This window comes from Leopardus geoffroyi, chromosome A1 (assembly GCF_018350155.1).
Source record: "Leopardus geoffroyi isolate Oge1 chromosome A1, O.geoffroyi_Oge1_pat1.0, whole genome shotgun sequence".
Classification (NCBI taxonomy): domain Eukaryota; kingdom Metazoa; phylum Chordata; class Mammalia; order Carnivora; family Felidae; genus Leopardus; species Leopardus geoffroyi.
In genome coordinates, this window is record NC_059326.1 from 136969934 (window position 1) to 136995857 (window position 25924).

The 25924-nt window shown below is 41.6% G+C and overlaps 1 protein-coding gene and 1 long non-coding RNA gene across 10 annotated transcripts in view; one reads left to right on the plus strand and one right to left on the minus strand.

Annotated features, from left to right (window-relative positions):
• PTCD2 (pentatricopeptide repeat domain 2) overlaps positions 1-25924 on the plus strand; it is a 120456-nt gene that overhangs the window by 23903 nt on the left and 70629 nt on the right. For 3 of the 9 annotated variants that reach the window (XM_045446707.1, XM_045446720.1, XM_045446764.1), the window contains 2 exons: positions 3226-3339; positions 8772-9744. In XM_045446707.1, coding sequence (XP_045302663.1) covers positions 3226-3339; positions 8772-8996 — 339 coding nt within the window. In that variant the 3' untranslated portion in view covers positions 8997-9744. Of the gene's footprint in view, positions 1-3225; positions 3340-3421; positions 4072-4216; positions 4378-8771; positions 9745-18907; positions 18980-25924 lie in introns of those variants that run through there. The other 6 variants (XR_006703572.1, XM_045446736.1, XM_045446741.1 and 3 more) reach the window with 4 other exon arrangements.
• Positions 270-16145, minus strand: LOC123581081. Its single transcript, XR_006703588.1, has 3 exons — positions 15934-16145; positions 14615-14800; positions 270-372 (listed from the first exon to the last, which is right to left on the minus strand). It is a non-coding gene; the product is annotated as an uncharacterized LOC123581081 (long non-coding RNA).

A 25924-nucleotide genomic window follows, 5' to 3' on the forward strand; every position in this document is an offset into this window, starting at 1 on the left:
AAAGGAGTCTGTACAACTGAGAAGCTTTGTTTTTCTTCCATGTATAAAAACCATGTAGATGGTCAGTCTAGGTCTGGTGTGACATTTTATGATAACATCAGGGACCCAGCCTCTTTCTGTGTTTCCATACCACCATTGTAAGCATATGATTTTTATCTATTACGTCTTTTCCAGCAAGATAGAGGAAGAATGGAGGAGAAAGACACTGGACCCTTTTGAGGATGCTTTCCCAAATGTCTCACCCAGCCACTTGTACTTAGATGTTATTAGCCAGAACTGAGTCCTGTAACCATACGTAGTAGTAGCAAAGAAACCTGAGAAATATAGTCTTAGAATTCTGTACATGACAGCATCAGTTGAAGTTAGGGAGTTCTGTTAATCAAAAAAGAAGGGGAGGACGGATATTGTTTAGAAAACTAGCAGTCTCTATGGCACTATGATATTCTACTTCAAATATAGCTAACTTAAAAGACAAAGACAAAATGCTAATTTCTGCATGTTCAGGGCTCCTGGTCCTTTATTTTGGTCAAAGGCACCCAATGACTTGTGAACATTTTTTGACATTTCAGAAAACCAGAGGGGCAGGAGGTGTCCTTCTGTAGTTCTTAGAGTAGTTTTTCTTACCTAAATTCGCCCTATTCTTGCTAATTTTCTTAGTCTTTGGTTTGAAATCTGTAAGATTGAAGCATTGTGCTGTACCTTGATCTAGTTTTCCTTAACTGTACCCTGAGGTTTCAGTTTGAGACCAATTCTAGCTTTAAATTCTCTCTTTGCCTTTTATCAGTAACTGCCTCATCTATATTGTCCTTCATCAGTCTATTTTGAGGTATTGAACTTTACTCTTGAAATCCCGTCTGAATCACAGATAGTTGCTGGAGGCAGGGAGGGAAATTGGGAAGACTTAAGAAGAGAAGTTGAAATCTTCCAGGAGCACATCATTAATAGATCCTAGCATGGAGCTCCAGAAGGTTTATCTTTGTAAATTGCTAGGGGACCTCTGTTCTCCTTCTCATTCGTTATTGGCGAAGGTCTACTAGATGCAAGGCACTAGAGACCTAACACCTAACAAGGTCAATTTCTCCTTGCCCTCAATAGGACAGACAATTGCCAACCCAGTCAGAATTGGTTATTATTAATGTAAGAGTTTGAAGTACTATTGAGAGTCAGAGACTTTACCCTACTTTTAAGCTAATGAGTAAACCTTCCATAGTTTCATGGATGCTGGTAGAGTTCACAAGGTACTGAGAGGTGAAGGACATTTCCTTAAATCAGAGCAACAGTAGTAGCCACAACATTAGCATTTTTGCATCAGTTTCTTGAACCCAGTTCCCACATGGCAACCCAAGGTCTATATGCCTCTTATACATACAGGAGAACCCAGATCTCTCAAAATGGCAGTAAGCATGCCTGCCCTTTTCTCTACATGAGGCACCATGTCGGTCTTTCCAGGCTGTGGGTTCTATGAATATCCTTGAAAAGATAGTCTGGAATAAAGGCAGGTAGTATTTCTTCTGCTTGAATGTGAGAAATCTGTAGAGTGTTGCCTCCCAGTGGAAAGTGTGCTCATGACTTGGTCTGTGCTTTGCAACACTGAACTTAGATTGGGTTCTTTGGATTTAGCCTACTTGGAATCATTTCATTCTGTTCTTTGGGACCAAAGTTAGCCCCTCATCCCGATCAACTGCTAAACAAACTTAAATTGTTATAATGGTCTGTAGGAAGAACTAAGATGGTTTGCTATATGAAAAGAAATATCTCTTCCAGAAAAACTCTTTTCCAAAGGATCAAGAGCCTTTAAAATGTTTATATTCTTTAACTTTATAATTTCACTTCTGGGAGTCAAGTCCTAGATATTAACAAGGTTTTTTGTTTTTTTTTTTTAATGTTTGCATTTATCAATATGTTGAACTTACCAATATATTGAAGAGTGGTATTGCTTAAATTAACAAATTATCATATACGCATTCATCATTAAAAATGAGGTATTCTATAATTTCTTAATGAGAAAATATTCACTGTATAATAGTTGACAGAAAGAATCGGATCTGGGGGAAAATTAATACATTTGGAAGATAATACATGAAATTGTAAACAGTGGATAACATTAGTTGGGTAATTCTGAGTCATTCTGATTTTCTTTTCTTTTTTAATGTTTTTATTTATTTTTGAGAGAGAGAGAGAGAGTACCAGCAGGGGAGGGGCAGAAAGAGAGGGAGACCCAGAATCCAAAGCAGGCTCCAGGCTCTGAGCTGTAGGCACAGAGCCCAACGCAGGGCTCGAACCCACAAACTGTGAGATCATGACCTGAGCCGAAGTTGGATGCTCAACCTGCTGAACCACACAGACGCCCTGTTACTTTCTTTAACCTTTTCTGTAATTTTCAAATTGTACTAGTGAATATTGGTAATGGGTGGAGCGAAGGGGGGAATGTGTTTTTTTCCTTGGGTTAAATATGTCTATCTGATGGAAGGTAGTTAGTGGTACCATCTTAAAAGCCAAGTACAGTACCTAGTTTTAGAATTTCCTTAATAGCCACAGTGTAAATAGGAGTGCTTGAACCAGTTTCCTCTTGATACCTGCAACTGATTAGCCTGCAATTTCTAGAAAGGAAGGAAGGAAGGAAGGAAGGAAGGAAGGGAGGGAGGGAGGGAGGGAGGGAGGGGAAGGGGAAGGGGAAGGGGAAAGGAAAAGGGAAAGGAAAAGGGAAGGGAAAGGGATATTTCACCCCACAGTCGATCTTAGGAGATAGTCTCATAGTCCTCTGCTCCAAATCTGGAAGAAATAGGAAGAAACTGATAGTAATGTTTGAGTACCTGCTGTGTGCTGGTATTTTATTCGATATTCACAGTAATTCCAAATGTGAGATGTAAACCTATTTTCCTAATTTTATAAATGCAAAAGTTGGAAGAGCTTAAATACATGGCCAGAGTTACATAGCTCATAATCGCCCATGCCAGGAGTCCAGCCCAAATATGCCAGACTCCAAAATCTGTATTTTCTCCGTTTCTATCTTTCGGTAAGTTTTGAAGTTGAGGTGTTTTAATTAGCTGTTGGAAACCCAAGTTCTGGCTGATAGACATATATTCGAAGCATCTTTGAATTTGTGCAAGAGAATGAATTATGTAATAGCATGAAAGCAGGTAGATGCCTGTAAATGTAGGGTTCATACATCATTTTTGAGCGCTGGCTCAGTCTTGTTTTTGCTTGTTTGTTCTTTGTATTCAGATTTTGATTCACATTCAGTCAAATATGTTGAAAACCCTGATAAAGATATTAAAGGATGCTGCAGACGGAAATTTATCAAAATTTGTGAAAAGACAGGAGTTCTCAGAAGAAGTGGTGAGTATGAGATTGCTGCAGAAATGATTTAAAGGTGAAAGGACATGCATTAGAGTATCCACTTACTGTCTTCATTCTGCAGGCCGCCACCTTAAAGAGCGTTAAGTATGACAACATCTCTCTTTTTCCTGTTAAAAGATTTCTGTTTGGGTGCAAAGGTTTTTTTTCTTCCAACAGGAAGTATCCTCTGAAATTCTAGGAAAACTTGGTCGTCTTACATTATTTCCCCACCCCCCACATAGTGTTTTCCTGCGTCCTGGGTCCCCTTTTTCCTCAAGCCCTCCAGTACCTTCTGCCCACTCCCTGACCCCTGCGCCCTGGTTCATGGCGGAAATAAGAGCAATCAGGAGAGAACTGCTGCCTCACCAACCACCTCCTGTCCCGCTTGCTCATCTTCCCTCCTGAAGCCATGGCAACTGAATGCACTTCTCTGGAGCAGGCTTCCCCACTGAGCCCTAGAACCCATCCCTCAGACCCACTGCAGGACATCAGTTCAGAAGATATTTTACCCTCTTTTGAGCATCATGAACATCCCCGTCCCTGGGGATCATTCCCATCAGCAATAAGCTACAGTAGCTCTCATCTTAAAAATTAAAAAAAAAAAAAAAAAGTGTCTCTACTTACACAAATAAAAAGACACACTGTGTGTTGAGATAGGAAGACTCAACCCCATAAAGTCAGTTCTTCCCAACTTATTGTGATAATGTAACCTAATAAAAGTGCCATTAGTTTAGTTTGTGTGGTTAAAGTTTAGTAGGCAGAACAAACTAACAAGAATAACTGGGAAAACCCTGTGAGAGGAGAGCAGGGAGGGGTGCTAGACCTGCCAGAAATTTAAACCGTATTAATGCTTCTATAATCAGAACTTTGGTTTTAGGTACTGAATAGACCAATTAATGGAACTGTATAAATGTTTTTGCAAAACTATAAAACAAAAGTAAATAGAAATGATAAGCAGTTTCCAAAAATTGAAAGCAGAAGGAAACAAAGGAACCCATGTCTCACACTGATGGTTGAAGCACACAAAGAGGAGCTACTGTAAGTCCTTTGAAATTTAGTAATTTGTCCATCAGTAGCTAAAGGGAAAAAAAACTGTAAGGAAATCATAAATGACTGGCAGTGATGAGTTTGTTACTAATGATATTGGTATTGTCGTTTTGACTAATGAAGAGGCCTGTTTGATTGGTTCGCCCTCCCTGCTTTTCTCCCTCCTTCCCTTGCCTTCTGATGGTACTGGTGCCTGCTGGTTGGCTGGAGAGGGCAGCAGGCTCCTTTCTCACCCTCTGACACTCTGTTGCCCTCCCAGCCCTATCCCTTTTTTGGACTTACACCCAAAGGCTTCTACCTGCTGGCAAAGGGAGCTTGTCAGGAAACTAACTGGATATGATTAATTTAAAGCTTCTGTTTGGATTCCTTAGCACTGTGGAGGTTGTGATCCACCCAAACCCTTTTGGAGTATGTTTTAGGAAAGTAGGGTAACTGGAAATGTAAACCTGTTTTAAAGTGCACAGTTTGTGCATGTGCATCCATTACTGACACAACTTCAGTTTCCCCAACAGCACTAATGCTTATTATCACTCTACTTAGATCTGGTTTATCAATATGTTGTCCCCATTATATGACTGAAGCATCCAAACAAACACCACATTGAGAAATACTGATTTTTTTCCCCAAAGCCTGTAAGATTGACTTATTTCAAAAGCTCCCCCTCTAGCTGAGCATGTTCCCTGGCTGTTGTGAGGCTGCATGGGGAACTGCCGTTGAGAAATAAATAAACTCCAGTAGCCTTTGAACAGCTCTAAATAACACTTGTAAGACTGTATGCAGAGTCCTCCATTATAAAACCTGCATCTTACAAGTGCTCTGGGTAGTGTTGATACCAACAGCTATTAAAGATGTTTCGTATGGGGCGCCTGGGTGGCTCGGTTGGTTAAGCGCCCGACTTCGGCTCATGTCATGATCTTGTGGTTTGTGAGTTCTAGCCCCGTGTCAGGCTCTGTGCTGGCAGCTCGTAGCCTGGAGCCTGCTTCCGATTCCATGTCTCCCTCTCTCTCTCTCTCTACCCCTCCCCCACTCACGCTCTGTCTCTGTCTCTCAAAAATGAATAAACTAGGGGCACCTGGGTGGCTCAGTCGGTTAAGCGTCCGACTTCGGCTCAGGTTGTGATCTCGCGGTCCGTGAGTTCAAGCCCCGCGTCGGGCTCTGTGCTGACAGCTCAGAGCCTGGAGCCTGTTTCAGATTCTGTGTCTCCCTCTCTCTCTGCCCCTCCCCTGTTCATACTCTGTCTCTCTCTGTCTCAAAAATAAATAAACGTTAAAAAAAAAAAAAGAGATGTCTCGTGTGTGGAGATAAGGTTATACCTACCACCAAAGGAATGTTGAAAAGAATTGTTGGGTTGTTTTTTGGTTTTTTTTTTTAATTACTATGACTAAAATCTCTCCAAACATTCACTGTTTCTTCACTGGTTTCTTTTTTGAAACTAACCTAACAATGGAGTAAAATCTCTTTTCTGCTTAAGTTGTAGAATGGTCCCTGTGACACCATTTGGTATTTGTGTAGTGATGGGAGAGAATTGATGCAGTATATGCAATTAGAGCAAAGTTATCTCCAGCTTGGCATGTTTGCTTGGCTGTTTTCGGAAACCATATGCTGCCCATTAGGTCACCTCACCTTCAACATGGGGCAGGGACTAAACAAGCTATTCATTCTTCTTAAGAATAACATAAAATGCTGAAACTTCTTACCTGAAGGTTCCTGGGAGCCCTTATTTGAAAGGAAGGTATGTTGGCAGCAGATAGGGTTATGATCTATCTAGAAGGTGACCAGAGGATTTCTTAGGGACCTTGATCACTCGTAAATTTTATAAGATGTGTTGTTAGATTGTATCATAAATAAGGATTGAACGAAGTCAACTATTGATTTTGTTCAAAAGTAGCTTTACATTGTTATTTAGAGCTCACCCATTTTTGTAGAATTAAATGCCATTCTTACACTTGTGAGTCCAATGTTTATACCTTTGGTTTAGACATCTCCGTGCCTCATATTTGTGTATATCCAACAACCTCTTGACTTACCCACTTAGAACTTTCACAGGCATCTCAACCAGAACTCTTGATGTTTTTATGCTTTCAAATCTGTTCCTCCCATCTTGCCCATCTCCATTAATTACCTCACCCATCACCAAGTTACTAAAGCCCAAATTAGGAAGATGTCTTTGATTCCTCCCTTTCCTTGACCTCTTCCTCAATAAATCCTTTCAGTTTAACTCCCCAGATATACTTGATAGATGTCTACTTCAGCATGTTGTATCTATGTTTTCCAGTCTAGACTGTGATCCTCTCTCATGTGGACTGTGGTATTGGCCTCTGGATTAGTCTCCACCCTCCCTTTCTCTACACGTTTAAACATTATCTGCAGATGTTTAAACCTAAATCAGATCCTGTCCTAATTTGGACCTTCTGACAGCTTCTGGAATACATTCCAGAAAACTTAACCATGTATAAAACCCTGCATCTTTGGCCGTGCCTCATGCTCTGATTGTTAAATTTGGTAAACTTGTTCCATTGCTGTTTGACTCGTTTTCCTAGTGTGTTTCATTGTATAGTATGTACCACATAAACACCCTTTTTTTTTAATATGAAATTTATTGTCACATTGGTTTCCATACAACACCCAGTGCTCATCCCAACAGGTGCCCTCCTCAATAGCCATCACCCACTGTCCCCTCCCTCCCACCCCCATCAACCCTCAGTTTGTTCTCAGTTTTTAAGAGTCTCTTATAGTTTGGCTCCCTCCCTCTCTAACCTTTTTTTTTTTCCCCTTCCCCTCCCACCATGGTCTTCTGTTAAGTTTCTCAAGATCCACATAAGAGTGAAAACATACAGTATCTGTCTGTCTTTGTATGACTTATTTCACTTAGCATAACACTCTCCAGTTCCATCCACGTTGCTACAAAAGGCCATATTTCATTCTTTCTCATTGCCACGTAGTATTCCATTGTGTATATAAACCACAATTTCTTTATCCATTCATCAGTTGATGGACATTTAGGCTCTTTCCATAATTTGGCTATTGTTGAAAGTGCTGCTATAAACATTGGGGTACAAGTGCCCCTATGCATCAGCACTCCTGTATCCCTTCGGTAAATTCCTAGCAGTGCTATTGCTGGGTCATAGGGTAGGTCTATTTTTAATTTTTGGAGGAACCTTCGCACTGTTTTCCAGAGCAGCTGCACCAGTTTGCATTCCCACCAACAGTGCAAGAGGGTTCCCATTTCTCCACATCTTCTCCAGCATCTATAGTCTCCTGATTTGTTCATTTTAGCCACTCTGACTGGCGTGATGTGGTATCTGAGTGTGGTTTTGATTTGTATTTCCCTGATGAGGAGCGACGTTGAGCATCTTTTCATGTGCCTGTGGCCATCTGGATGTCTTCTTTAGAGAAGTTTCTATTCATGTTTTCTGCCCATTTCTTCACTGGGTTATTTGTTTTTCGGGTGTGGAGTTTGGTGAGCTCTTTATAGATTTTGGATACTAGCCCTTTGTCCGATATGTCATTTGCAAATATCTTTTCCCATTCCGTAGGTTGCCTTATAGTTTTGTTGATTGTTTCCTTTGCAGTGCAGAAGCTTTTTATCTTCATGAGGTCCCAGTAGTTCATTTTTGCTTCTAATTCCCTTGCCTTTGGGGATGTGTCGAGTAAGAAATTGCTGCGGCTGAGGTCAGAGAGGTTTTTTCCTGCTTTCTCCTCTAGAGTTTTGATGGTTTCCTGTCTCACATTCAGGTCCTTTATCCATTTTGAGTTTATTTTTGTGAATGGTGTAAGAAAGTGGTCTAGTTTCAACCTTCTGCAAGTTGCTGTCCAGTTCTCCCGGCACCATTTGTTAAAGAGACTGTCTTTTTTCCATTGGATATTCTTTCCTGCTTTGTCAAAGATTAGTTGGCCATACCTTTGTGGGTCTAATTCTGGGGTTTCTATTCTATTCCATTGGTCTATGTGTGTGTTTTTGTGCCAATACCATGCTGTCTTGATGATTACAGCTTTGTAGTAGAGGCTAAAGTCTGGGATTGTGATGCCTCCTGCTTTGGTCTTCTTCTTCAAAATTCCTTTGGCTATTCGGGGCCTTTTGTGGTTCCATACAAATTTTAGGATTGCTTGTTCTAGCTTCAAGAAGAACGCTGGTGTAATTTTGATTGGGATTGCTTTATTCAATATCAGGAATGATTTTCAAGTACTAATTGTGAATTTTTTGTATAGCTTATAGAATCCCATGTAATCATTCATACTTCTGAGTGGCCCGGTACCCTGGTTTTCACCATTATAGGTATACAGTATACGTTTTAGTGCATTTGGACCTCCGCTTCTTGGAGAATCAGAAGAACAAGGAAGAAATCTTGCATAGTGATAATGATCTGCTCTTTGGCTTTTTCCAGCTGGCCAAAGCAAGGAAAAAAGTGAAGGATGTGCCCACCCTTCTCGCCAAATTTGATGAGATCTATGGGAAACTCCACATTAATGGCCAGGTCACCACTTGCACTTTGGATACTCTCCTCTGCCACACCCCTGGGGACAGAAAATCCCACATGGTACTATTAAGTAAGAGGACAGTCAGCCATCGGACCTTCCAGCCTCTCAACCAGTCTCTGTGGGCTGAATAACCCTATGCTCAAGTCACTCATGGGTCTGAGCTGGAAGGGGCCTCCCAGTGAGTTAATGGCTTCCTAAGAAATCAGGCATTGTACTCCAGTGGATGCTATGTTAACAAACACTTGGTCTCCTTAAATTTCTGAGTTGATTTCAAACTGTCATGCTGATCTGAGAAGTTAATGTTGTGCCACCATGAAGATCTAAATCGAGTCCAGCAGAAAGCTCCGCTCCCTCAGAAAGGACACTTCCTCTGTATAAAGTTCTAAGGATCCTTGAAGGAACATGACTGTGGTCTCCAGTCCAACTGCCGGTACCAGCGTAGAACCAAGTAAGCACTAGTGGGAAGGAAATTGCCATAAGTGGTCAACTCCAGTAAATTTTGGGGGGAGTAGTTACTTGCAGACTATACTCTTGCTGAATTCAGGAGGTCTGAAACCCTATTTTGCTACTGTGGGCAATGGCTCAGGATGTTTTCACTGTTTCTGTCATCATCTGTCTGTGACCCTAAATAAGATGCTTGTGAATCTGCATATTGACTTGAAATTTTCATTTAAGTTTCATTAGGGTCACATTTTCTCAAAAATGAGAGAAATAAAAGATTCCTGAGAAGATATCTTGAAGTTATGTTTTGTTTTCTCAGCAGCACAAACTAACCCAGGACTTAGCTCTCAGAAGTGCTAAGTTAACCAAAATTTAAATGGTTATTACTGTGGTCATAGGCAGGCCAATTGCTTTTCAAAATAAATGCCAGTAAAGACACATATGCTCTCTGTATTTTTTGTTTGTTTTTTAAGTATTTGGTCCTACATTTCATCTTATTGATGATCTTCTCTTTTCTCTTGGAATGCTTTATTTTTTTGTAAAAGTAAATGTGTCCTGACAGCAGGTTAAAGTTTCCTCATTCTGATCAGTCACACAATAGTTTGAAACACAGCACCGGTGAGTTGTGCCTTTTGTTTATCAAGGCCCATGTGATGTTCGCACGTTTCACCTATCTTCCTAGAGTTCTGTACACTCTTTCTTCAGTGCTGCTTTAAAAAGTGAGGTTTGGGGATGCCTGGGTGGCTCCGTGGGTTAAGTGTCCACCTTTAGCTCAGGTTATGATCTCACAGTTGGTGAGTTGGATCTGCTGACAACTCAGAGCCTGGAGCCTGCTTCAGATTCTGTGTCTCCTTCTCTCTCTGCCCCTTCCCTGCTCTTGTGCATGTGCATGCTCGCTCTCTCTCTCTCTCTAAAAATAAATAAACATTAAAAAAATTTTTTTAAAAAGTAAGGTTTGCTTTTAGCTGATTGTTCAGAGTCAAGAAGTGTGCATAGAATCAGCAATTTTAGAGTAGGAGGAATCTTCTGAATCTCCTAATTTAACTCCCTCATCTTTCAGGTGAAAGAAATGACTTGTCCAAATTGGTATAATTAGTTGCAGGTGGAGCTGAGATGAAACTCCCGATCCCTGGATCCCTGGTCTCATACCCTTCCCACTAGAGCACATGTCTCTTCAGAGTTCGAATACTAAAGGAGGGCTCCCACGACTCACAGTGTGGCGACTCACTGTGTGGCCATGGGCTCACTGCAGTTTCCTTGTTTGTTAAATGAGCTAATCATACCCACCTCCTAGGCCTGATGTGAGAGTGGAATGAGGTGATCAATGTAAAGCAAGCCGAACAGTGGCTGGCACCGAGCAAGTGCTGAATGAACGTTAAGTATCGTCATTTCTGTCAGTAGCACTCAGAATGTGGGTACCTAGTTGAAGAATTATATAAACAAATGTGTTCTTCCTTCTGTAAAGAAAACCCGAAAGAATTTCTTTTGCTTATGCTTGGTGAGGCCTTACCCCTTTTAAAGAAAACTTTGGGCCTTCATAGAATCTTAATTGTATTTTTTATGCCTCCTGTTTGGATTTCTCTACCTTCAAAGTCTTAGGGAATAATAGGGCATGCTTCCTGTCCCCCAACTTATCTTTTATCTTGTCTGACTTTCACAAAGAGCATTAAAATGCCTTTTATGCCCTGTGTGAACAGCTCACAACCATTTATTACCAAAAAAAAAAAAAAAAAAAAAAAAAAAAAAAAAGGCAGTAAATAGCAGCCATGACCTTCCTAAGCTCTGTTGCTCTGAACAGCTGGTGGCTATGGTGGCTCTGCTGACTGCAGAAACTGGGCAATTCGATCTGTTCCCAGAAGTGATGCTGAGAGGCAGCAGTACAGCATGAACTAATGAGCCTTATGTTTACCCCAAAATAATAGATGATTCTGAAGGCTAAAACCCCATCAAGGAGAAAGTTTGCTTAGTGGATCATGAGCTTTTCATTCTTTAAAGTTTCATAATTTCCTTGAAAAATGATGTTTTCTTGCAATCGATAATTTGCCTAAAGCATGCACTTATTCTGTTAATGAGAATATTTGGACAGAACATCTTATTCCCCAACCCTGTTATGTGCCTTTGTAGATTGTTTCATTTATTATAAATGTCTCTTGCTTCAGAGTCCAGATGTCATCCTGGTGGATACAGCACAGTGTGAGGAGAGGAAAAGATCCCTCCTTCACTAGGTGTTATCAGGATAGTGTTCTGGTTATGTCTTGCTGTGTCTCTAAGCCACTAGAACTTAGTGGCTTGAAACACCAATCATTTTCTCATTATCATTAGAATTGACTGGCTCAGGCAGGCTGCTCTTACTCTGGGTCTCAGGTGGTTATCAGTTGTTGGTGGCTGGGATTAGAGTCACCTCAAAGGTTTCTTCACTTAATATTTGTGGCAGTTGACGCTAGGTCCTCAGCTGAGGCTCCCTGACAGCATAGTGGCCGAGTACTAGGGAGTGTGCCAAGAGGACCAGGCGGAAGCTGTTGTCACCTTTTGCCACCTGGTTTCAGAAGTCCTGTGGCAGCACTTCCACTCAAATCACAAGCTCATCCACATTCAAGGCGAGGGCACATTCATTCCAGCTTTCAGTGGTGGTAATGTCGAGGGAACACATGTTTTAAGCTACCAGAGACTTTTTTTCCAGCAAGCTCTTTAAACTTCTTTCCCTTGCTGCTTGTCTAATTAAAGTCACCATCATTAGTCCTGTGTCTTTCACCTATCTTCTCTACTATAGCCCACGAGGTTTCCAAAACAAATTTGTCCTTTTCTATTTAGAACCTGCTGAGGGCTCTTCACATCCCTCTGGATAAAGCTCTGTCTCTCTTCAACATGGTTTAGAAGGCCGTTCGTAATCTGGCCCCGGTTTGCCCAGCCAGCCCTATCCCTTGCTACTCCACACTCCTTCTTCCCTCCCACTCATTTTTCAGGCCATAACTTAGATATTTTTTCATCTGGAAAGGCTTTCTCTGTCCATCCACCTACCTCAAGTTCAGGTTAGGTGAACTGCTTCCATGCCCCTGTGCCTCACTTATCAACACGCATACCATGCTGCTGCCATTGTTCTCCATCCTTCACCACATTTAGGTGTCATGTCTATCTTGTTCTCTGCTGTTTGCCCAGAGCACGGTAGGGATCATATCAGAGGATGAGGACTCCTCAACCCACAAAACTCATTTGTACTGTGTAATGATGTTGGTTGTCATCATATCCCCCTGTGAACAGCTTTTTCTCTCCAGTGACTTCCACTCAGTCCCAGACACTCCACATTTAGGCCCGACCCCAGGCTTTTGCTCAGCCTATTTTGTATCCTTTTCTCCTCCAACCTAAAATGCCCTCCCACTTTATCCATCCTTTTCTGCCTATTCAAGATTCACCTCACGTCACCTCTTCCATAAGATGTTCTCAAGATGGAGAGCCCTTATGGATTCTCCATTCACTCATTCACAAAGTCAATATTGAGCAGCTTACACTGGACAAGGCACTACGAAAGGCTCCTAAGATGCCACAGGAAGAACACATCGTCTCCATTTCCCAAAGCAGAACATTTTTACACTGCCATGTTGAACTTAAGGACCTTTTGGTCTAGTCATTTGTTCATTGCTCCTACAAGACAGTACTCCTTACAGAGTGATCAAAATCTTCCCAAAGAATACTCAGTAGTGAAATAGACCAATCCTAAGCAATTCAGGCTGACATTTTTTTGACAGCAATCTAAGAAGTTAATACAAAATTGAACTAATTCCTAATGATTATTACTGAGAAATTATGGGGAGGTAAAGATTTATCTGCTATAATTTAGGTAGGCAGAATTGGAGGTTTCTCTATTTCTTTGCAAGCAAACAAATTTGTCTTTTTTTTTTTTTTTTTTTTTTTAACGTTTATTTGTTTCTGAGAGAGAGAGGCAGAGTGTGAGCAGGGGAGGTGCAGAGAGAGAGAGGGAGACACAGAATCCGAGCTCCAGGCTCTGAGCTGTCAGCACAGAGCCCAATGCAGGGCTCAAACTCAACAGACCATGAGATCAGACTGAGCCACCCAGGTGCCCCACAAGCAAACAAATTTCTTACTCTGTCCTCTCTGTTTAGAACCCCAGGGGAATTCATGGAAGACTTGATCTTGCTTAAAGGATATTTTGAGCTTTGATTTTTTTTTCCTTTAGGTAAATGTTTGATCTTTCTGCATAGCTTCCTTTCACTCCTTTTCATAGACAAAATGACAGCTGGGTATAAGGCAGTGGTTCTCAGACTTCAGCAAGTATCAGAGATACCTGGAGAGTTTATTCAAACCCAGAATCCTGGGACCCATCTCCAGAGTTTTTGATTCCACAGATCTGGAGCAGAGTCCGAGAATGTGTATTTCTAATAAATTTCTAATAAATTCTCTGTTGCTAGTCTGGGGACTGTAGTTTAAACCACTATTTTTTTTAGGAAGCTTATGTTTTCTTCTGTGCAGGGGAGACTTGGGCTTCAGTTACCATCTCCGTTCTTCTGGTCTCTGCTGTGACCAGGAGGGAAGAGCAGGCAATGGGGCCTTGTCCCTGGACTCCTGAGCAAGTATCTGCTGAGGTGTGTATTGACTGCCATGTGCCTCCTGAGGACCCTCACTCTAATGTTGACCTACCTCCACCTCACACCCTCTCCACTGGAGTCAATGAATCAGGAATCCCAGGTCATTATGATTTAAGATCAATGAAAAATGTATTTAGTTTTTTCAAATTGTACATACACACACAAATAGATACGTGTACACATATGTATAAATATCCATGTCAACTAAGGCAGCATATGGCAGAATAGCACAGAGCTTGACAACAGAAACCCAAGATTTAAATGTACTTAATAACATTTCTATCTACAAATTTGACATACATTATGCATTTAAAAATGTGCGGTGAGGGGCGCCTGGGTGGCGCAGTCGGTTAAGCGTCCGACTTCAGCCAGGTCGCGATCTCGCGGTCCGTGAGTTCGAGCCCCGCGTCGGGCTCTGGGCTGATGGCTCAGAGCCTGGAGCCTGTTTCCGATTCTGTGTCTCCCTCTCTCTCTGCCCCTCCCCCGTTCATGCTCTGTCTCTCTCTGTCCCAAAAATAAATAAACGTTGAAAAAAAAAAATTTAAAAAAAATAAATAAATAAATAAAAATGTGCGGTGAGCCAAATCATTGTGAATTAACCCCCCAGTGGAAATATTTCAGAAAAGTAAAAGAGAGTTTTTAAAAGGAAATGGTTTGTACTGCATAAACAATGAATCAAGGAATTAAGTTGGCTTGAACAGCATTACCTCAAAAATATCTTGAGTGGGGCACATGGGTGACTCAGTTGGTTGACCTTCCGACTTCGGCTCAGGTCATGATCTCACAGTTCGTGGGTTCGGGCCTGCGTCCGGCGTTGGGCTGACTGCTCTGGGCCTGCTTCAGAGTCTGTCTCCTTTCTGGCTGTCTCTGCCCCTCCCCCACTTGCACGCACTCTGTTTCTTTCAAATATAAATGAACACTAAAAAAAACTGCTTCAATATCTTGAGCAAAACTTGGTATTGGTGTAATTCTGATTGAAATTTTTGTTGTTGTTAATGGATCAAAACGAGGGGATTAAAAAATGCCCTCTGTTTTCATGAACTTGGCATTCTCCAAGAGGAACAGACATTAAGTGAGTAACCCTGCAGGTGACCACATTGTTACAGTTGGGGTAAGGCCAGGGTGATACTTACATCACTCTGTGGAATAGATAATAAGTGGCATGCGTTGTGAAAATACGTGCACATACACAGTAAGAGAGGACCTTTTTCTGGTCTTTCATAGCACCAATTGTGTTGTTCATTTTGACATGTAAAGTACATTACCTTGTGCTGTTAGAGAAATTTTTCCAAGTACAGTACATCTAGTGTCTCCTGAAGGACAAACTATCCTACCTGTGTTTTATGACCCCAAAGTGCCTGTGTAGCATATTCCTATACTATGATACTATAATGTGGCCTTTATATTTTTTGAAAGGGTGAATTAATTGGCATGTTTTAGTTAATATGTATGGCCTCCCATGCTATGCTTTGAGTATTTCACAACTTTCTCATAAACTGGTTGCTCTTTCTTAGTTTTACATAAGACAGCCGAGACCTAGAGAAGTAGAATGCCCAAGAAGGGGGTATAGGTGACTAGTGTGCATTAACACACTGACCAGAGCCCTTTATCTTCCATTCACTGCATGGGGTTTTCCCTCCAGTATTTCCAAGCTCTCAGCTAATCTGAGACAGAAGTGATTTGGGGAGAAAAGGGAATAGGGGGAGGGTACAAGAGTTTTACTCGAGTTTTCCCAGCTGCTAACGGAAGAGTTCAGAACCTTGCTGAACTGCACATTCTACCCACTTACGTACCTTATTGAGTTGATCTTCTGGGACTGTGACCTCCACGAGCCTCAGGGGCATATTTACCACAGTGATTAAAGGTGGGGTCTGGAAAAGAAGGCCCAGCAGAAAGAAAAGAACCCCACGTTTGGCTGCTAATCAGTGCCCTACAGCTGAAATACTCCAAAGCCAGGTGTCTGGGATAGAAGACCTCATTTAATTAGGCTCTGAGAGGAAAATGCACCAGCAGCCCCTGAGCCCACCTGGAAGACATCGAGGAATCGTGGTCTGTCACCTGCAGGCCTGCCTGGGAAATGCATTGCCTGATTAGTGATGTTCACATCCTTCATCTTTGCTGATTCCTTTTTCCTATCCCAAGTCAGGCCAACCTCCTCACCCAGAAGAGCCCAGCAGCACCGTGTCACACATTCCACAGATCTCCCTTGTTGCCGGTCAGCAAGATCATCCCGTCGAATTACAAGTGACATCACAAAGGAAGACAGAACCTCCACAAAGTGACTGCCCTACAACTTGAACTGATTTTAAATCCACGAATCCAAGGCACATGCCTGGCAGCTCAGCAGCAGAGCCTCCTGATGTACCCCATTGCACTCCGGGGGGGCACATTGTGTAACCATTAAGGTTCAAGGGGATTAAGGAGGCCTTCCTTCACTTTCATGGCTGGGAATTACTGAATTAGTATCAGTTGAAAGAGTATGTTCTGGTTGTAGCCAGTGCCATGATGGCTACATGCCCGTCCAGAGATAATTCAACAGGAATGCTGCTCACTGAGAAGCCAGGAGAGATCAAGCAACTCCACATGAGGCTTTGGGGCCATCGGACTTATCATCCTGTTTAAAACTATGGAGAGCAGAGGAAATGTCATTTCCAATTTAGATTAGCAGAGCCATTTCTTTGACAAATCGGTGCTGAAGTAACAGGGAATTTCACAACAACATGCTTTGTATGCTAGGGTTTATAACATTTAAAAAACCTGCTAACACATAATAAGAGTTAATGATTGTGTGGCTGTCTCTGTACCAAGCACATGGTAGACAGTATCTCATTTAATGCTCAGGAAAACCCCATTTCACCGGTGACAAAACAAGCTGAGAGAAGTTAAGTTCTTGACCATAGATGTAATACCAGGGAGTGGGCAAGCACAGGTGGTCTGATGCCAGAGCTCATGTTTTTAATTCTGTCTCTGTATTGTGTGTCCAAATGGTGGCTGTGTGTATATGTGTGCATGCACATGCTCATATGTGCACTTTTCAGCAGAACCTCGAAGGGGCCACTGAGTGAAAAAGGTTAAAATATACATGCATACACACATACGTACATATATATGCATGTGCTATATACACATAGACACACATACATACTTAATGTTTGTGTAACGTGTAATCCCTCCCCAGCTTCATGCTTTGCTCTTATCACTCATGTACAGCTGAACAACTTAAGTAGACAGCAGAGGGCGCCCAGAGTCACTATTTTTAAAAGGTGTTCGTTTTTGAAGGCATCTTTCATTTCTGGAATTCAGGGAGAACAGAGGTCCACGTTGCAGGCTAGAAGGCAAAGGTAGCTGTAGATAGACTTCAGGGAGGAAACAGAATATTCCCTTCACTCATATTGAGAGTTCTCGTGTTGAAAGGGTGTTTTTAGAAGAGAGAAAACAGGATGATCCTCTGTAGATAGCATTCTGATGCAAGTGTATGTGGGCATACTCTAGATGTTTCATGAAAAAACATCTTCAGCTCCTTATGAAAGAAAAAGAATGAGCTTTTGTCTCACTTGGGAAGGGGTTTCCTCCTAAATTAAGAGGAAAAAATCCAGAATGAACGGTTTGCTATTATTTACTAAAATCATATTGGTATGGGAAAGAAGTAAAAAGGAATTAGGGGTGGCTCAGTCGGTTAAGCGTCTGACTTTGGCTCAGGTCATGATCTCACAGTTTGTGGGTTCGAGCCCCATGTTGGGCTCTGTGCTGACAGCTCAGAGCCTAGAGCCTGCTTCACATTCTGGGTCCCCTTCTCTCTGCCCCTCCCCAACTTGTGCTCTGTGTCTCTATGTCTCTCAAAAAATAAATGTTAAAAAAAAAATAACCAAACAAGGAATTAAGCTCTTAATTATTTGTTCTGTCTTTTCTCCCTACTCAAATCCATCAAACAGCAACCTGTCTCTTCCTGCCATCATCATTGAGTTACTTGGAGCTTTCTCCTTTAAAGTAAGGGGGATCTCAGTATTCTGGTGTATTCATCCCTGTCCATTTCTAAGAGTAGGTCGAAGATCAACTTTTCATCATCACACATCTTTAATATACTTTGGGATTTCGCAGAGTACTAATTATTACCATGAGCTGGGGTTGGGATTCTGGTGAAAGATGTCCTGACAAACACCCGAGACCCAGGAAGAGGGGAGCGGTGGGTGCTCTTGCTGAAGATGACTTTTGCTCATAAGTCTTCAGTAGATTACTTCTGAGAATGACCAAAAGTACCTGGAAGAGATTCTGTGCAACTGGTGAAATTAAAGAAAGTGTTAAGTAGTCTAAATGTGGCCTACTGAGTTGGTATGGCTTGGGTGTAACAGTTCAGGGATAAAGGTACCGAAAAGAAGACCCAGGGGAAAATCCTACAGTACATGCTATTCCGCACATATTGTCTTTGATTTTTCTCACTTAATGAAATGAAAAACTCACCATCCACCTGGTTGATGGGCATTTGGTCACACTCCTCTAGGAGTCTAGAGTGCAGTGGCCAAAACTAAATCTGTCTTTACATGCTGTGTTAGCAGGCTTTTATCCCATTAGATGTTGGATGTAGAGAGAGGGCCATATGAAGGTAACTTTCCACTACACTGCACAGAGTGGAGGTGATCTCACTGTGACATAATGCGTATATTGCAGGTAAAGAATCAGTGTCATGAAGCTCAGTCAGGATCTGTTTTGACAAGGTCGAGAGCTAAGCAGTTAACCAGTGAACCAACTTGTATGAATGGAAACTCTGGACGTCTGTACCCCTGGGCTCCCACAACCTTTGTTATCCCCTTAGAGTCAAAATCCGAATCTCAGTGGGCCATGGTTCTGGAACAAAAGTGTAAATCTATTATTCATGTGGATCGTTCAGGTTCATTTTTAAAATCTTTTCCTCCTCCATACCATCTCAATTCCGCATTTCACTTTGCATTTGTAGACATGGCTTATAAGTTATTGATTATTTCACTCTGTTGGAATCTCCTCAGGTGCAAAACATCTGGATACATAGGGGGAAACAAAGATAACCAGCACACCACTGGTACTAGCAGTCCCATGTCGTTGAGTTAAAGTTTTGGCAGGTAAACCGGGCTGGAGTAGGTTGGGCGTGATTGTGCCTTCTGCTCACATTTCAATGGGCTAATGTCTTAAAATTTTTTTCCTCCTGAATTCTGCTTCCTCTTTCTTCTTTCTCTGTTCTTCTATTTTGTGTCTTCCCCATCATTTTATTAATGTGTTCTCCTTTGGAAAAAAAAAAAAGTATTTTAGATCCCTTTTTCTGGGGCTCTTCAGTGACGGAATTTAGCTTCCTGTGCCCTCACTGTTTCACTCACTGACTCAGAGTGGAGGCTGCTTTACTGGAACTTAAGAGAAACCTCAGTTTGTTTTCAGTCCTGTTTTCTCCCTAGCATAAAGCTCTAATTTTAAGGGAAGAAGTCTGAATAGGCCATATTGATAGAAGCAAGCAACAAGCCTAAACCCCATCTTCCTCACCAGCGCCTCTGGGGCTATATTCTGTAGAAAGGCAACAAAACCATTTGGAGCTGCCCATTTGCTCCCCAAATATAACTCCCATACCCAGGGTCTTATGTAGCCTTCCACATGAGTTAAGTCCCTCAAAGTAGGGCTTGGGCAAGATTAACCTGCTAAAACTGTCTTTTACTGCAACCTAGGGTACATTTCCACTTTCCCAGTTCGTTCAACAGAGAATATTTAGCAAGTGTCCATTTTGCCCGGAAAACAGAGAGGACAGATTAGAAATAACAATGTGTGTGCCAGTTCAACATCTCCAGACCTAATATTAAGATACCTACTAACAACTCTGAAGTTCAGATCCAAGTTTAAAGTCCATTTTTGGGACTACATTTCCCATCCTCTGTTATAGCTTGGAAGATGCTTATTAGCACAAAATTAATATTATTTCATCACTTCCATCTTTATTGTTTTAAGCCAAGATCAAATTGCATTTGGCCGTGGCAACTAGGAGAGGAATATTTATTTTGGAGTTGATCCCCATTTGCTCATTCTTAGACATTGATAAATGAATAGAAGATGCTTAATCAGACCTGTGGGTAAAAAGTCAAAGACAGTATGCATGTGAGATTAGGGAAAATTATACACCTAATGAAGACAACAATGGGAAAAGAATGAACCACGATGCTCATTATGACTCAGTTGACAACACTTTTAGGTAAAGTCCACACTGTTTGGAAAGCACATTTTCATCCGTGGTGTCAAAACCTCCAAAAGCACATAGAAAAGTAAAAAGATGCTGGCCCATGATGAGTTTGTCTAGGGTTATTTTGGAAGCCCCTGTAGTATTTAATGATAATGAAAACTTATTTTGTTTCTCCATCTTGTCTCTCAGACTCTCTGTCCAAAACAGTATGTCAAAAGGAAGGAAAAGCAACTAACAAATAGCCCATGACTGGATTTGTTCCAGTCAGATCCAATAAAACAGCCACATCAAGTTGCTAAAGAAATTTACCCACTGACAATGACCACAGCACAGCAGCATTTGTATCATATTCCCCATAGGTACTAAGCTGTTGTGGCTCAGGTTTTGAGAAATTTAACCTGCATGCAAATGTGTGACAGGGCTTTCCTGGCAACCTGTAGTTCAACAAAGAACAGGAAGTGAAACCATCATTGTCACCACAAGGTTTCTTTTACACAAGTTTCCATAACTTAGAGAGGTACCTTGCTGCTTACTCTCTGTCCTATTTCATCTATACTGCTCTACATTATCTCAAAATGAAGAAAAGGAAGTACTTGTCTGAGAGGTGAAAGGTCTCAGGAATTGGATGTGACCCCTGGGGAAAAGGAACGGGCACCTCTAAAATTCAGCACCCTCCTGTTTGCCTCAAAACACTGAGATGGGGCCCCAGAAATCATTGCTTTAATTTGCGTACGAAAGATGTCAAAGTTCTAGAAAGTCTCAAGAATACTATTTGATACCATTTGATTTGGGGTTTCTTAGGCAACTTCAGCAGCACATAAGACTAAGGACCATGATGCACAGCTGTCTGAATTGTATCCCAGCAATCCCAAGGACGCTTGTCAGAGGGACTAAGTGGAGACTAAAATCCAAGGCTGGATTTTCCTTTTCCTAATTGACCCAAATCCACGGAATGGACAAGTAGGGGATGTCAAAAGTCACCCTGACCCCTTCTTTCAACGTTTATTTATTTTTGGGACAGAGAGAGACAGAGCATGAACAGGGGAGGGGCAGAGAGAGAGGGAGACACAGAATCGGAAACAGGCTCCAGGCTCCGAGCCATCAGCCCAGAGCCTGACGCGGGGCTCGAACTCACGGACCGCGAGATCGTGACCTGGCTGAAGTCGGACGCTTAACCGACTGCGCCACCCAGGCACCCCACCCTGACCCCTTCTTATTGGTTATTACCTCTCTCACAACCTCCACAGGCTTCTCATCACACTGAGAATCAACTCCAGGGCCACATGGTAACCCAGTCTGGTCCCTTTGACCTCTGCGACCTCAACTCTTACCTTCCTTGCTTGTATCTTTCCTGTTGCACAGGCCTTCTTACTGTCCCACAAGACCCCCAGCACATTCCTGCTTCAGGGCCTTTGCACTGGCTCTTCCTCTGGCCTGCTCCCTCACTTCATTCAGATGTCTGTCAAATGTCATCTCCTCAGAGAGGCCTTCCCTGACCAACTGCTTTAAATTCCACCTTCTCTTCTTGCTATTCCTTTTTCTGCTTTTTTTTTTACTACTTGAATTTTATATTTAGTTATTTATTATTTGATTTCTCTCTAAAACTGAAAAACTACAGTATGAGGGCTAAATCATAACAGTCCTCTTTATTTACAAAAATGTTGCCTATTTTTGTAAATAAAGTTTTATTAATATACAGCTGCTCTTGTTCATTTACATGTTGTGTTTAGTTGTTTTATTTAGAGTTAAGTAGTTGCAATAGAGACTGCATAGTCCATGAAGCCAAAAACATTTATTATCTGGCTCTTTACAGAAAAAGCTTGCCAACTGCTGCTCTAGAATGTAAGCCCTATGAGGACAGGGGATTTAATGCCTTTTGCTAACTCCTATATCTCCAACACTCATATTACGTGGCACTTAGTATTTGATAAATATTTATTAAATGGTTGAGCATCTGGATGAATGAGTATCCAAATATATCTAAAAAATTATTTTCTTGATTCAGTAATTACTGAGCACCAACTTGTGCCAGGCATTGGACTCTTTGCAGAAGACAGCACAATGATAAGAAACCAATAAATTAAATTGTGCTATGAAGAATGTCATGTTCTTCATGACAGTTGTTTTAGGAGCCATAAAGAAAGATACCTGACCAAGGCATCAAAAGATAGTGATCCCTAGGGATGAGTTCTCCAAGCTAAGAGAATTGTGAAGGCATTTCAGGCAGAGGATAGGACATGTATTGGTACAGAGATAGGCAACCACAGTTGTCTAGGGGATCCACAATTTGTGTGGTAAATGAGAGTTGTTTGAAGGAGGTTTGAACAATTTCTTTATAGGTTTGAATAATCACTCTCTTCGTCTTTCTGACTCTTGTTTCCTTGGTTGCTATTTAAAAATTGGAGAAAAGTAATTACTGCCTTCAAAAAGCCTACTATTCTCCTGCTGATGTTTTTGGCCCAACCCAAAACACATTAAATGTATTTTTTAAAGAGATGTCTGGGATACATTATACCAAGATTTCTCAACCTTGGCACTAATGACATTTGGACCAATACTTTTTGTTTTGGAGGTATCCTGTGCATTGTAGGATGTTTAATAGCATCCCTGGCCCCTACACCCTAGATGCCAGTAGCACTCCTGCAGTGTGACAATCAAACTGTCTGCAGATATCACTAAATGTCCCGTGGGGGGCAATATCCCTCTTTTGGTTACCACTGCATTAGATGGTGCCAGTAACCCACACTGGGAAACCTGGGTCTCTGAAATAAAAACTGCCTATTCTTTTTTATCTCCAGATGATCATCCAACATGAGTATGACAAGTAGCTATAGAATTCGAGAAGTAAATATTAATTACTTCTTTACTTCGGTACCCAAGTGCCATTTCTTCTAGGGGCTCCTGGAGCTTGCGCCATACTGAAATGTGCCAAATTAACTGTGCCTTAGGACAATAGAACCCTACTCAGCAATCAGCAATAAGAAGGAATATGCTTCTGATAAGTGCAGCAATGTGGATGAGCCTCAAAGACATGATGCTAAGGGAAAGAAGACAGTCTCAAAAGGTTACATACTGCCTGACTTAATTTGTGTGTCTTTCTGGAAAAGGCAAAACTATAGTGAGTACAAATTAGTGGTTACAAGGGCTTAGAGTAGGGAGACTGTGTGACCACAAGGGGAGAGCATGAGAGCTTTGAGGGTGACAGAACTTATGTATCCTGATTGTGGTGGTTGTTACATGAATCCATACAGGCATTAAAACTCATAAAACTGCACATCAAAGAATTTAATTTAACTGTATGTTAATTAAAAAAACATAAGAATTGTTGCTGAAGAATATGATGGGCTTTTAATACTTAACACATGTATTCTTCTAACCACAGTGAAGCATTGTGCCAGGCACAACGCCTTGACCACTGGTAATTGGAGTGTTCAAGGGAGAGGAGCAAGTAGATATTCTGGAACCAAATGAAGAGCTTCAGCTTCCTTGCTTCAATTCCTCTTTCACTTTCCATAGAACAAGGTGATCTTCACTTCCCAATCCAGGGTTGCCAAACTTCACCCCAGAATTGCTTGAGCCTCCTTGGGCAGAAGAGAGAAAATATTTTCAAAACATGATGTATATTGGAGCAGGCTTACCACCATCCTTTGAGGTGTATACAACGTCACAACATTGTATCAATCTGACACTGTTGTGTAGTGATAAGAGAGTGCCTAAAAGTGTGAGGCTAGCTTTCTAAGGCCCAGGGTGAGAAAAGGAGCAGAGAGCATAATGAAACGAAGGGACTTGATTTTAAAAGAGATCAATATCCTATTTTATTATTCATAGGAATAATGTTACCAGATTCATGCATATATGAAATAATTGTTATTTCTGAGGAATTTTATACTCCCCTTCAATATCTAGTCTGTTCATCTATGATGACAATGGGGCCCAGGGTATATATGGGAAAGTGACCATGACCTTTATCTGGAATACTACCCCATTAGCATCCGGTTCAGGGTAAGGATAGTCAGCATCCTTCTGTGGTTGACATATGTATGAAAGGACTGTTCACAGGAAAATATTGCTCATCTGCTTATGCAATAATAATAGTAAACCACAGGATTATCACATCAGAAATGAATGTCCTTGACTTCTCAGAGAATGAAATGTATTGCAATAGTGAACATCAGAACATGTCATCTACCTGGTACTTGTCCTGAAAGCTACACAAAGCACGAATGATGTCACAGTCACAAACATTACACTTCTTTCTCTCTGTCCATCATCATCCAACAGTTACAGCAACATGACTTTGGATGGACAATTGAAGTGTCTCTAAAGTGTTTCAGAGGTAGCCTATTACATCAAACATCCTCAGGAGCTATTGTTTTCCCCCTTGGCTAAATTTAAACTGTGAAGATGAAGTCAAAATGATGGCCTCTCCATGTTTGTATGGTGGGCATAGGACAGGGTGGCAGTGGTAAGAAATATGTTACAGAAGAACTAGCTCAGTTCTCGATGACTAGATGACTTCAGTCTTCTTGAAAGCAGAGCTTTGAACTTTTTAAATTTTTTCATCTTTTAACTTATTCAATTGTCATTACTACTCTCTCTCGCATGACGTAGGGAAAGATTACTTTTTGCCCATTTAACAAAAACTAGAGCCAAGACATATGTACTTGAAGAATTTCCCAGAGGTCACATAGGGGGTTAGTGGAAGAACAAGGTGTGAAACCTGTGTCCTGATTCTGGAACCCCATGACTCCATTCGCGAGACCATATTATCAGGTGTCATCCGGCTTCACCAAACATACACCAAAACTAGGAGTTGAAGATGGATACCCTATGTAGGAATCAGTGGAAGTCCCACTCCTATTCTCAGGCCTATAGGTAGTAATGCATTCATGGTTGAGAAAGTGCCCGATCCCTTTTAAGATGTCTTTCAAGCATCAAGCCTACAAGAAGGGTATTCCTACCTACAAAATAGTGATTACTTTCTTGGTTGAGCCCCACCATACCTTAAATACTTTGTGTATGTGCTATCTTTGTGCATGTAACTCTTTAAAAAAATTTTTTTAAGCTTATTTATTTTGAGACAGATCAAGTGGGGGAGGGGCAGAGAGGGAGAGAAAATCCCAAGCAGGCTCTGCACTGTCAGCACAGAGCCCAATGTGGGGCTGGAACTCACAAACCATGAGATCATGACCTGAGCCAAAACCAAGAGTTGGACGCTCACCCTACTGAGCCACCCAGGCACCCCACATGTAACTCTTTCACATGCCTCAGGTCCTGGTCTTGCTATTCTTGGATTCCTAGATCCTAATAGTCTGTTTCATAGTAGGCACTCAGTGCTTGTGTGATGAAAGAAAAGCGTGGCATGAACTTTTCTCTTTAGAAGTGCAAATCAAGGGCAAAGTGGGCATGGAAAATCCTTGCAAAAGTCATTTACCCTCTCAAAGCCTCAGTTTCCTCATCTGTAAAGTACGGATGATAAGAAATAACCCTTCAGGGTTATTGTATGTAAAATGCTTGGGAAGGTGCCTGTCTCACGGTAAATTCTCAGTAGAGAGTAGCTCAAGATGGCTCTCAGTGACTTTCACCTCCTCGTATCCACAGTTCTTTTTCACACTGAATAGGGCAAACTATGTGACCAATAGGACATCGGAGCATTGACAGAGTCAATGCTTATGAGACTAGGTCATAAAAATCATGGAGGCTTCCACTTTGTTCTCTCTGGATCATCTGCTCTGGTGGAGAGGAAGACACTATATCATGAAGATACTTCAAGCAGCCCTATCGAGAAGCCCATGTGGTGAAGAACTAGACTTCCTACCAACAGCCA